Source organism: Anas platyrhynchos, chromosome 9 (assembly GCF_047663525.1).
Source record: "Anas platyrhynchos isolate ZD024472 breed Pekin duck chromosome 9, IASCAAS_PekinDuck_T2T, whole genome shotgun sequence".
In the NCBI taxonomy this organism is placed as follows: Eukaryota; Metazoa; Chordata; class Aves; order Anseriformes; family Anatidae; genus Anas; species Anas platyrhynchos.
In genome coordinates, this window is record NC_092595.1 from 5,063,525 (window position 1) to 5,075,893 (window position 12,369).

At 47.0% G+C, this 12,369-nt stretch overlaps 1 protein-coding gene across 5 annotated transcripts in view; it reads right to left on the bottom strand.

Moving 5' to 3' along the window:
• Positions 1 to 12,369, bottom strand: part of TNIK (TRAF2 and NCK interacting kinase) — a 140,930-nt gene that overhangs the window by 13,178 nt on the left and 115,383 nt on the right. For 3 of the 5 annotated variants that reach the window (XM_072042522.1, XM_072042521.1, XM_072042524.1), the window contains 4 exons: positions 11,311 to 11,408; positions 6,110 to 6,294; positions 2,904 to 3,030; positions 305 to 469 (listed from right to left, as the gene is read on the bottom strand). In XM_072042522.1, coding sequence (XP_071898623.1) covers positions 305 to 469; positions 2,904 to 3,030; positions 6,110 to 6,294; positions 11,311 to 11,408 — 575 coding nt within the window. Of the gene's footprint in view, positions 1 to 304; positions 470 to 2,903; positions 3,031 to 6,109; positions 6,295 to 7,364; positions 7,374 to 10,561; positions 10,586 to 11,310; positions 11,409 to 12,369 lie in introns of all 5 variants that reach the window. The other 2 variants (XM_038183497.2, XM_072042523.1) reach the window with 2 other exon arrangements.

Genomic DNA, 12,369 nt, shown 5'->3' on the forward strand with positions numbered 1-12,369 from the left:
GTACCAGAAGATGAGGACTTTCACACCAGCTTGCAGCATTCAAGCCATCATCACAGCCAAACTCCAGCTGGTGGGCTTGAGCTAAGGCCTAATTTACAACCCCACCACCAGGCACAGACCCGTCTCCCAATAACCCATCGGGTTCCCCTTGATTTCCACTACACTCACCCACACGGACTGGAAACAAAGAGAGAGGAGAGCAAAGAAAGCCAGGGAAGGAAGCAGGAAGGGCCCTCGCTGGGACAGAGGTGTTAATACTTGTTTAAAGCAGCGCAGAGGAGAAGGAGGAGCCCCCACCACCTACTTCAGGCACCGAGTCCATGTCTTGCGCATGCGTGGAGACTCGCCCCAGGGCCTCGGTCGGTGTGCCCGCAGGCGAGTGGCTTTGCTGCACCAGATCAGGGAGATTGATGTGGCCTGCAAAGCCATTGCTGGCTGCGTGGCCAGAACGCTTTTTTTCACCAGAGGTCTGCAGAGACACAAGGCATGAGGAAGAAAAGAGAAGGGGAGAAAAAAAAGAGAAGAAGAGAAAAGAAAAAAAAAGAAAAACAAAACCAAGTGTTTTTTTTTGCAGTCCCCCAGTTCCCTGAGCAAGCACAGGACGAGGACCCTCGCTGCTGGTTCCATCCCCATGCAACCTGGCAAGCAGCAAACCAACCCCCGCCCCAGGAGAAATAAAGACAGGATTAATCACAAAGTCAATACAGAGTAATTAGCCACGTTACAGCAAAAGGAGAAGCCTGATCGGTGTCATTTCGAGGAAAGGAATGGCGGGCAGATTCCACCCGTGCCACCATGGTGCAAGCCCCATGGCCAGCTCTGCCCCCACGCTGCCACCAGCCACGGTGACAGCAGAATCTGCCCCCGTGATCAGCATCAGCCTTAACGGCTTTCACAGCCACACCGGCCAGTAGCCTGACTGCAAATGCCAACACAGTCCTCCTTGCATGTTTCTGTAACCCAAAACAGCAGTGAACAGCGGCAGCGTTACCCTGGCCTGCAGCAGCAGAGCTCTTCACATCTTGCTCTGAGCGCAAAGCTCCCCGCAGCACCAGCAGCAGGTCCCTGGCTGCAGAGAAAAGCTCCCTCCAGGGGTGTTTTCGGGTGAGCACTGAGTGCAGCTGCCTACACCAAGCAAGCACTCGCCTACTCTAACGCATTCACCCTTTCTCTTTATCCCCACCTCGTGCAAGACAGGTGATAGGAAACTTCTCCCATCCCTGCCCGCTGTTTTGAGGCATTTGCCATTTGATGAGTCCAGGTACCTGGAGTGCACTAATGAAACTGTTAGAGGCTTGTCCATCTGCAGGGATTAGTGGAAAAATCCCTCTGATACAGGCTTGGCAGCTCACCGGTCAGCTCTGACAACATCTCTCTTTCCATCATTCCTTACCACAACCTTCAAACACCTTGTCACCCTGCCAGGGCAGCCCGGCAGACAAGCCCACGGAGCTCAGTGAGTCCTTCCTCTGGCTGCAACGGCTGTGGTCAGGGACAAAGAGCAAACATCCCACACAAGGCTGCAGCTTGGTTTCCTATCACACTCCCTCCTGCCAAAAGAGATTTCCCTGCTGCTTTTCTTTCCTGTGACTTTTAAATCCTTCTGCAGCACTGTTTTATCGGACTGCTTCGCTGGTGTGGCACGTATCTTATAGCTGCAACGCAACCCAAGCTCATTTCAGAAATGCCTGCCTGTTAGAGCAGTGACTTGTATTCCCACTCAGCCTCCTCATTGCTGCTGCTACAAGGATGTGCACAGGACTGAGCAAGTTTCAGGGGTCTCTGCTCCAAACAGGTAAAGGACAGTGAGGGAACGGGTGAGCTGTGCATTTCCCATCAGCTCCAGAAGTCACGGAGGAAGGCAGCAAACACTGTGTGACTTCTTTGCTAACTTTTCTTGCTTGCAAAGTTACACTGATTTGTTTCCTTTGTATGTATTTTATACAAATAGAATTAAGAAATAAAAAGCCAAGTAAGCCTACTTTGCAGCTGATCTAAAGGTTTCTCCTCTATGATTGCCCACTCCGAAGTCCCCTCCCTTCTTATCCTCCACCATCCACCTCCTCTTCATGCCAGCAGGAGGCATGTGCACATTTTACTACCTTGCAGAGCCTCCTGCCCTTTCCAGGACACCAGCTACATTTCCAACAGCATCACCAGCATGTTACAGGAAAAAAAAAAAAAAAACAAACAAAAAACACTGGGGGAGAATTTCCACAGCCAACTGAACATGCTTTCCCCTGCCTCTTTTCTTCAGTACCATCGATCAGCAATGCCCAAGCCATGCCCCTTTGTTAGCTCTGTGCTCCCTGAGCACCTGGGAGCTGTGCAGGTTGGGAAAACCTGAGGGAGACTTGGTCTCTGCGAATTTGGCAAATGCACTGGATCAAGACTTTTGACTGCAAAAGCAGCAGCAGCAGAGTCTGCAATGTCCAGGGGTCAACAGCAGCCGTACCTTGCCTCCCCAAACAGAACCAGCCGCCTGTAACCACAGGCTTCAGGTAGAAGCCTCAAAAAGCACCACATCTGCTCAACGCCTCTGACATTTGTATGATGGTAAAGGTTGGGAAGCACTGGGGAAGCTTTGGGCCAGGCTCCAAATAAATGCTCTAAATTGAAGACAACTTCTGTTGCTCGGAGCTATTTTGGGATTACAGCAGAGTCGTTTATCTGAACATCCACCCCACCATGCCCCAGCGTTACTATTCACTGCTGTTTGTAGTTCTGAGAAACATTTGCACTTGTCACATTTGCTCAGAGTGTAAATTGCATTACGAGAGCACTAATGAGCACAATTTACTCAGTCATTTTGTGTTCCGGATACACAGCACTGTTAGTTGTTGTGCTTACATGGGGAAAACCTCCTGAAGATGCTCCATGGAAATATTTGTTTTACAACTTACCTCCCTCACCATTAAAGTCCCTTCCCTTGAAATATTGCTAAACGTATCTGCATGGGAAGTTTCTAGACCGTGGGTTGTCACCATTCCCAGGTTGTACGGCTCATTGCTTCCAGGAATTCCTGTTGGTCTGAGGACAGAATGGAAAAGCGTTAGTGACAGGCATTTCCTCAGCTGAACTAGATGAAAAATCCTCCAATACGGTATTATTTACAGACAGGGTATCATGGGAAGGAAAACTAGAAAATATATCTACTTAAATGTAAGGGGAAATTATTTATGTGGCCAGAAACACTGCATCAGGCTCCGTTTAATGGATTATCCCCAGTACTACCAACTCGACCCCTGAAAGACAGGCAGTGCCTGGAATACCCAACCTACCAGAGAACTCTCACAAACACAGGGTGGGTTTTTCCCACCTGCTTTGAAGACCAGATCAGAAGCTTAATGAGGGCTTGCTTTGGCTTTTCAGATTACAGGGTCTAAATTCCACATCCCAGCTCTGCCCAGCACACAGGGGCACTACCTAGGGGCAGGGGTCCCACCCCACCAGGCATTGCCGGGGCAGAGCTGTCAGGGTACGATGTGACAGTGAAGTGGATGGAGCTTGGAGGAGGTGCGGGCAGGCACACAAGCTCTGTTCTGTAGCTTTCCACCGTTATGCAGGTGAAAATGTAGCCATAACCCATGACTTAGCCTTGAAGGACTGAGAGACAGAGAGGTAGAAAATAATTACAGGCTCCTTGTGTTAAAAAGGCACACTCTGAGAAAGAGATCGTCATCCCGAGGCTGTGCCCGCTCTGGCAAGGAATGTACACTGTCATTTTCAGAGAAGATTTCAGGAAACAAGAATAATTCTTCCAGTGACAGGCAGACCTGGTTGTGGTTCTCCTAAAACTCCACTTTACAGCTGGTGATGTGCCAGCATTAATGAGGGTGCCTCTGTCACTCAAGCTAATACTGAGCAGCAATCAGGCTTTGGCTTTCTCCTTACCAAAGGGGTTTTTGCCTGGGGCATGTCCTGCCAGCCACCAGCGAAGCATTCCCCATCCGTGGCTGATACTGAGTGATGTCCCTGAACCGCCTCCTTTTCAGCCTACCCACATCTGGCCAAGCTAAACTCGGGGCAGATGTGCTCACAGGCAAGGACACAATCTGACCCAACTCTGCTATGCCTTATGAAACAGCAACCCTGCCTTCCTATAGCAACCACCAGAGGCTGGTTTTTACAGTAACATCACAGCAAATTGTCTGGAGAAGCAATTCACAGCGTGGGCTTGATATCAGTCCACTTGAGAGTTTAACTGTCTGTTTAATGCACACCTTCTGTATGGAAACATTGCAAAGCTCCTCCCTGGGACCCAGTTCCCAGAGATACTGGAGTGCTGGGAGGTGCTGACTTTATTTCTGTGCTCATATGTTAGGAGAGAGACTGGATTTTATTCTCAAACATATTAAATTTTAGGATTGCTTCTGAGTGCATGTTGCAGGTGGGGAGCTCCCACCATGACTTTATTATGTTACAGTATGAACAGGCAAGCTGCTTAACCATAATCCAAATGAAACCAAAAGCAAATGACAAAGCACGCCTGGATTACCCCGTCCTGCCTGGGTGCCAGAAAATGTTGACAGCTGTTCTGAAGCTGCTGCTGACACACCTGTTTCTTTGCATTTAAGAGAGATACACACTGGCTGTTCTCCATCACTGTGAATTCACTCTGTAGCACATCCTTCCCTGCATCGTATCAAACCAGATATCAAATAACAGCACACCATGCTTCTGCAGCACTTTTCATGCAACGAGCTTGCACCTCCATCCTATCATTAGCACCTATAAATTTATTCCTGTTTTAGAAAGAAAACTGAGGGAAAAGAGGTTATGTTGATTCTGAGGCAATAAAATGAGTGAATGAACAGTTACTGCAGCCCCAAATCCTAGTGGCATGCAGTTTGCAAGTGACCCTGCAAGAAATCCCATGACATGAGCAAAATCTGGCTTGTCTAGCCCAGAGAAGAGAGATCTTAAGGGAACCATCACAGTCCTCAAATATAGAAAATGCATCTGCAGAGACAAAAGGAATAAACTGTCCCACTTCTGATTAAACTCCTCTTCTGTGAGTAGCCGTAGGCCCCCTTCATACCTGTGTGACTGCCCATCCCACTGCTGCATATTCACGACCATCTCTCTCCCTGTTGACTTTCCCTGTCAAATCTCAAGAGCTCTGATTTCCTTTGTCTGCTGGGAGGAAGCTCCAACCCTGGAGCTCAGCACTCTGCATGAAATGGACCCCAAACATCTCCCTGCTGCTCCTAACCCAGCCAAGTCATGGATGAAGTAAGATACATCCCCACTGACTAATCATCCACCTCATTTTGCACAAAGAATGGAAATTAAGACATTAACATGCTAAAAATCTCCTAAAGCCTTCCCGCAACTCCTCTGTGAATTCAGAAGAGCAGGGGAGTCAAACCCTGCTACCACACAGAGCCACGAGAAATGCCCCCAGTGAGCTGGTTCAGCAAAATACTGGTGGAGATGCCTCACTGAGGTCACCCTGCATGAAGATAGTTATGTGCTGTGTATGTTGATGCTGTGCTTCCCTCCTTCCTCATCTACTGAGATATTCAAAAGCCCAAGTGTCTGATGACCTATAACGGGGAGACAAATGCACTACTGTGGTCTGCTGACTTCTTGGTTTCAGTGTTTTAGCCTGCACAGCGACTGAGACAAAGACAGAAAGCAATGACAAAAATTCCACATTATTATGTGCTAAACTTGGCTCTTTTGGCATGGGTCAGGTTACCAAACACTGCACTTCATTATGGCTTGATTTGAGGCAAGACCAAGCTACAGAGCAGACAGAGCTTCAACAAACCAGGCCACAGGTCTGCAGGCAGGACTCAAGGTGTGAATGGAGTGAGGTACATCCACTCTGGCTACAAACCCACCTCACCTGGCAGCAGGAAGAGGTCCATTAACTTGGAATACAACTTCACTGAATGCGCAGTTACATAATTCAGCTTAAATATTTCTAATTCTGATCAGGGAAAAGACACATCTGAGCAAATTATCCCTTTCAACCATGACACCATTGCTTGTGCCAGCCCCTGAACAACGACATGCTCTGGACATGCCCACAGCTACTGCTCCTCCAGATAAACAAACGATACAGTTTCTTGTTTTTTTCCTGAAAGAAAGAGCTTCTTACATAAGCCTCGGGATGTCACTGACAGGCACGGTCCCATCATGCGTCTCGTTTTCCCCGTCCTCCTCCTCTTCTTCACTGCTTTCTGACTCCTCGCTGGAGGAAGAGTAGTCTGTCACCTTCTTCAGAGGGCGATTGGTTTCTTCAATGCGCAGCTCCCTCAACTCTTTGGCTAAGGCCGTCAGATCCTAAAGGGGATGGGGGCAAAAAAACAAGAAATCGATGGCTCTTATATCTAAAGTGAGGAGAACGTCACATACATCTCTTCAAAAGCCAATGCTAACAGCACGAGCAACGAGAAATAGCTTTACAGAGTCATTACAAACATGAGACAAATGTAAGACAATGTTTGTAGCATGTAGCATTTATTAAACAAAACAAAACTGATTTATGCTCACTGAAAAATCAATAGCCAACCTGTTCTTTTTCTGTTTGGAATGCGTATGTGCATATATATACACACACTTATATGTATATACACGACAAAATTATATTTGTTGGAAAAGGTGAAGTTCAGTCACCATCATAGTAAACTGGAAAACAACGTCATTTCAAAGATTGGCTTGGAGAATTTCTCCTGCAGGGTTTTCTCCTCTTTCAAACTTCTCAAAGAGAGCCCAGAATTGTATTTATTCTGTAATAAATGCATTTGGGAAGGAAGCAATGACAGCATCTCCCATGGAGTGGTGCAATCCCCAAGTCAAGAGCTGCTTCAGTGAGGAGTCTCCGCTGTCAGGTGGCTGCCGAGAGGCGGTGAGGAGCACCCCGGAGAGGTGCCTGGCTCACTGCAGCGCCCTGCTCAGCGAGACTTCTGAGTCATTGCTCTGAGTCAGCCACGCGATCAAAAAAATAAAATAAAAATGAAATCGGTAAAAGAAAGAAAAAAAAAATCCCTCAGCGGGAACCATTAAGCACTTTATGTGAAATGTGACAGCCTACAAGCTAGGGGGAAAAAGCCTTGAAACGAGAAAAAGATGGGAGCAGTCCCAAAACCTGGCAAGAATTTTTCAGTTTACCATGACTTTGATGAGGCCTTAGACCCGACAGTCATAGAAAATAGACACTGCTATTTAAAAACAAGGAACATTGCAGGCACCGTGTAGAAAATAGACTTTTTGTTATCTTACATGCTTTTATAGCAATGCAGGGGGAAGCAGTAGGGCAAAAAAGCATGAGAGCTCTAATTAGAATGGGTTAGAGTACTCTGTTGCACAAAACATGCACATGACGAACAAAGCATCGCAATTGTCAGTCTTACCATTTCTCCCTATATTAGTGACCGAGGTAGCCATCAGTGCATTCGGTCAGAGATAAAGGATTAGGGAGAAAGAAACTCATTGAAAAACGCTAGATTCCACAACCATCTCATGGCCACACTCTCTCTTTACTGCACGCCACACATTTCCAGTTTACCGTTCCAGCGGGGCGATTACGGCAACATTAATTACGGTCAGTTCTTAAAATCTATCCCGTCGACACGTGAAGAAAATGATGGAAAAATGCTACTGCTGAGATGGAAACCTAGCATATTTTTAACCACAAATAGGTAGTATTTTGCAAGCAATTTGTACTTCGGTTATTGGCTAATCTTGAGGACATAACAAGCTCATTGTGTCATTCGGATTAGACTCGAAAATGAAGCGCTTGGTGCTTCAAGTGGAGTAATCATTTATCCCCAGTTCCACACCAATCAAACAAAATGCTTTATTGACATTTAAATTTGCCCTCGAGCCGCACTGAGTTGGGTCTGCGGAGATGAGGAGTGCTCAGAACGGATCTGTCACATCAACCACACGGCACCACAGTTGGGTCCTCGCTGCCGGCGCTGTGCCGGAGCGCCGCTCCTTCTGCTCCCAGCTCTGCCCTGCCCTGCTCCAGGCACCCGTGGCCACGAGGCCCTGGGAACCCAGAGTAGGTTTTGGCTGTTTTAATTTTATAATTTTATAATTTATATTCTTAAGGTGTGCTTCCAAGTCTACTGATGAAGAAGAGAGACTCCTGTGGACGTCAGAAAGCTTTGCAATCAGGGCCACAAATACCAGCATGTGAAAACATTTTTTTAATAAAAAAAATTAGGAATAATCTATGCTTCAGAGCAGATACCCATGAAGGGTATTCCATATCCCTCTCCAAATCCAAACGCTCTCTGTAACTCTAAGGAAAGGCTCTTTATCATGATTAAAGAGAGAACGTGGTACTTACAGAGTTTATTATTATGCCAACATGTTGGGATTGAAATACAGTCAAGTCTGCAGGTAGGACAACTAATTACTTTAATTAATGCTGTAGCAGTTTCCAGGTTATGATTGTTTCTCTTCTTAAGTAAGAATCAGTGAAAATTTCAACAGCTCAACAATGCTCTCTGCTTAGAGTACAAAATATGCTCTCGTGTATCGAGCGCTTTCCTTTGATTTGGATTAAAGCCTTCACCAGTGTAAAAAGGACTTTAAGGGAAGACTGCGTAAGAGCCTCATGAATGCCTGCGGCACTACAGGACTAGCACAAAACCCCTCCTAGTCACAGGGATGGACCATGAAAACTACTTCTTTTTCGCACCTTCCATTGCTAGCACGTTCGAAGGCACGATGTGCATGGAGGCAGTGCTCCCTGCCTGTGCAAGGGTTGGTGGTGCACCCCAAAAAATGTCTGCAAACCACCTCGGGCTGCTCATAAAGCCTGGGCATGGCAGAGCGTGGATTCAGGGATATCCTCCAGATGCCTCTGCCCAGCGCAGACCTGAACGGAGTGAGATTGCTGAGAGAGAAAGGCTCCAATTTGGCAGCACTGTGACAACTGCAGTGCCTCACACCGAGCCTGCCGCTTCTGCGGGGCTGAAAAACATGGGTGTGCTGAAATCCTGCCACCAGGCTGACGAACGGCCATACCCTATCAACCCTCCTTGGTCATCGCTAAGAGATAGCCAAATATTTTAAAAATAAACTTAATTAGTTTTTAATAACTAATTTGGAAGTTATACGAGCAACAATACTCCCAGCCAATATCATCAGACAACTCACGGCTCCTAGCTGAGGCTTTGCCGCAGGACGGTGAATGCTTTGATGCTATCATGTTCTCAGATAATGAGCACTTCCTAGGATTAAACGGCTCGACCGTGTTGCTCTTGGACCAAAAACCATCTGACAGCTAGAAAGCACTACGTAGCTCCACACGTGTCTGGAATGTTATTACTGAAGGTGGCATAATGCGGAAGTTAAAAGTATCAGCGCTCTTTAATTATGTGTAATTGCCAAGATGTCTTTAGATTTAATATTTGCTGGAATCAAGTTAGATTGGTTTCCAAAATCACATAGCTCATTTAACTTGAATTTAGCATGCACGTTGCCTCTCTTCAGACACTGATTTATGTGCTTTTTTCTTAACAAAGCACCCCATTAAACACGAAGCATCGGTCGTGTTGTATCCAAAAGCACAAGTTAACTAACCAGCACGCTGTCTTCCCCCTTTCCTTCTTCTATTTACTTTTTTTAAAGTAAAGAGCAGGCTGCTGCTACCAGTGCTTTCAAGGGCACCCTTCCTCCTTCTACCAGTATTTTTAAACACAATGAAGAGAACCTCAACATGGGAAAAATGAAGAAAATGCCCCAAACACTTCCCTGGGGCTGGCGAGTGCCCTGTGCAGGCAGTGCCAGCTTGCTCTGCGTTCGGCCTCACTGAACGTGGTGGAGGAGTGAGCTGAGCGAACCCAGCAGGAGCTGGTCCCAGCAAGCAAGGCAGCGATTTGGGGTGGTGAAGTGTGTTGCTGTGTGCAGCCTGGGTAATTAGGTATGTCCTTGCCTATCCTGTTTTTGGTAAACACATTCACCTGCAGGGGCTGGATAGCACCTACGCTGCAGGGTGAGATTCCCAGCCGGTATAAACCAAGGCAAGGCATCTCTGCTGGCCCTCGATGCAGCTGATGGTGTGCCTTGTAACAATGAATTAATCACTGCATTCACTGCTCTGTTTCCCTCTACTTGCCAAATGCCTTTATTTGAATTAGGCCTAAATTGCGTTTCAAATATAGCTCGATCTGCCCACCGAAATCAATGGGCTCCTGCGGGCTGTAGCTGGGAGCAGAATCTGATGTGCAGTTCAGTCTGTCCGGATCACCTCCGCTGACCCAAGAAAGCTCTGCTCTTGGACTTTCTCTTTAAAAATGCAGAGCAACAGTAGCAGGAGTTGCTCTGCGTGTGAACGTTAATGCACATCTTGCCAGGGCCCCCACGTGTGGTCTGTCAGTGGGTTTCACGCAGCCCATGGGCAAGCCAAAGGTACCACCAGCTCCATTTCCCTCCCCGCAGGCAGGCTCACGGTGCCGAAACACAATCTCCAATCTGCCCCAGGATTGCATTATCACCTTTTTGAATGGCAGCACCACGAAAACCCAGTTTGATATTAAGCTCTAGCTAGTCAACCTCACATTGGCATGACCCGCTGAGAAAAGATATCACTAACCTCATCTATAGCTTTCTTATAGCTCTGTGGGTAAGGGAAGATTAATCAGCATCAGAGGAAACAGATCAGGACAGGAAAAAGCCAGAGGAAGGGCAAGCAGGTTAGAAATAAAATTAGAATTGTTAGCTCAACGCTGTGGAGTGTAAAGAGAAAACAACATCAACAAAACATTAATACAGATTAAAAAAGAGAAGCAGTGGAAATTCATTCCGTTACTAGGTCGACTCTGCAGTTTTAAAGTACAAGTATCAACAACGTTAAATCAGAAAGAAACACTTTGGATGAGATTTTGCTGGGCCTTTGCTAACAGTAGTAACACAGGAGTGTACAGACGCCACCACCCAGCTGGTGTGCAAGCTGTGAAGGCTCTCAGGGCTGGTCACCCAGCCTTCCCGACCAGGAGCATCCCTGCGGGCCGCTGCAGGGGCACCATGCAGTACGGAACACAACAATGTGCCACGGGCAGACACCGGGCCCAGTCTAGCAAAACACTTAAGCATCTGCTCTATTTGAAATCACAGGCTTAAGTGCTTTCCCCTAGAGCTGGGCTCCTGATCAAACTCATGCACTCTCTTAAGCATTCAACCCCCCCTCAGGCTCTTGTCATACCGCCACTTCTGAGTCTCTCAGCTGGAGGAGCAGTGGTACTAGCCTCTTTTTTGGGGTCCCCACGGCTGTGCTACTGCACCGGCTGGACACCTGGCCAACCCGGCTGGCAACATTCCTGCAGGAAATAATTTAAGACTCACAGCAGGTCGGCTTGGTCGCGTCACGTCTCTGTTGTCTTCTTGCTTGATCTTAGGGGGCTCGTGGGAGAGCACGGGTGACCCTTCAGGTTTGACGTTCCCTGGGCAAAAAGGAAACAGAGAGAGGGGGTGATTAAAACTCTGTCAAGGATACAAAGGGTTTTCACTGTCCACAGCCATCTCTGCCCGTTGGCTTGGGGAAGTGCCTGCTACCAGCACCACTCCCAGACCCTTGCGATGGGTGGGCAGAGGGAGCTTCATCACCCTCCTGCCCACACAAGCAATGCCCATTACAAGCAGGAAAACCCTGGAAAAACTAGAAAAGGACATCTCGAGCTTGGATGCCTTGCAAATTGGCACTTTCTGTCTACCTAATAAAGTTTCGCTATGCTTTGCTTTGGTTGTCTTGAAAAATCCTCCTGCTGCTCCCTGCCTGGCTGTCACTGCAACAACTCTCCCTCCATACAGCAACAGAAGCTACAATCCAGCCCAGCCTGCTCCCAGCATTCCTGCCTTTCTTCTTTCTACAAAGAAAACAAATTCACTCTGCAAAAAACAGGGTGTGTTATAAATTATAAACTCTGCAGCACCTGACATCGCTAGGACATTATTTGTCACAGGATTCCTCATTAGTAAAAACAAAAACAAACAGAAAAAGACAATTGGTGATAAATTACTTTTCCTGACTACCTAAAGAAGTGATTATTTCAACAACAGACATGTCATCTTACAGTCAAGTCATAAAAAATTCAAAGCATGGATGCCACATTTGTTTTAATGTGTTTCAGTTCTGTGGATTTATATTCTCGAGCTGTGACAAAAATGCAGATAAACGGGCTGTCAGGGCCTTAGCAACTCCAGCTGCGATTAAACCAGGGAACAGAAAATCTTGAAGAATGGCTCTGTGATGATAGGAAACAACCCAGCTAGGAATATACACTCAGTGTAAACCTGGTTCCTGTCTGAAAGCATTTTAGAGAAAGCTGCTTACAGGCTAATTCATTCCTCTGCTCTCATCGCATGCTTTGCACAAAAATGAAGATAAAAACAAAAAGAAAAACC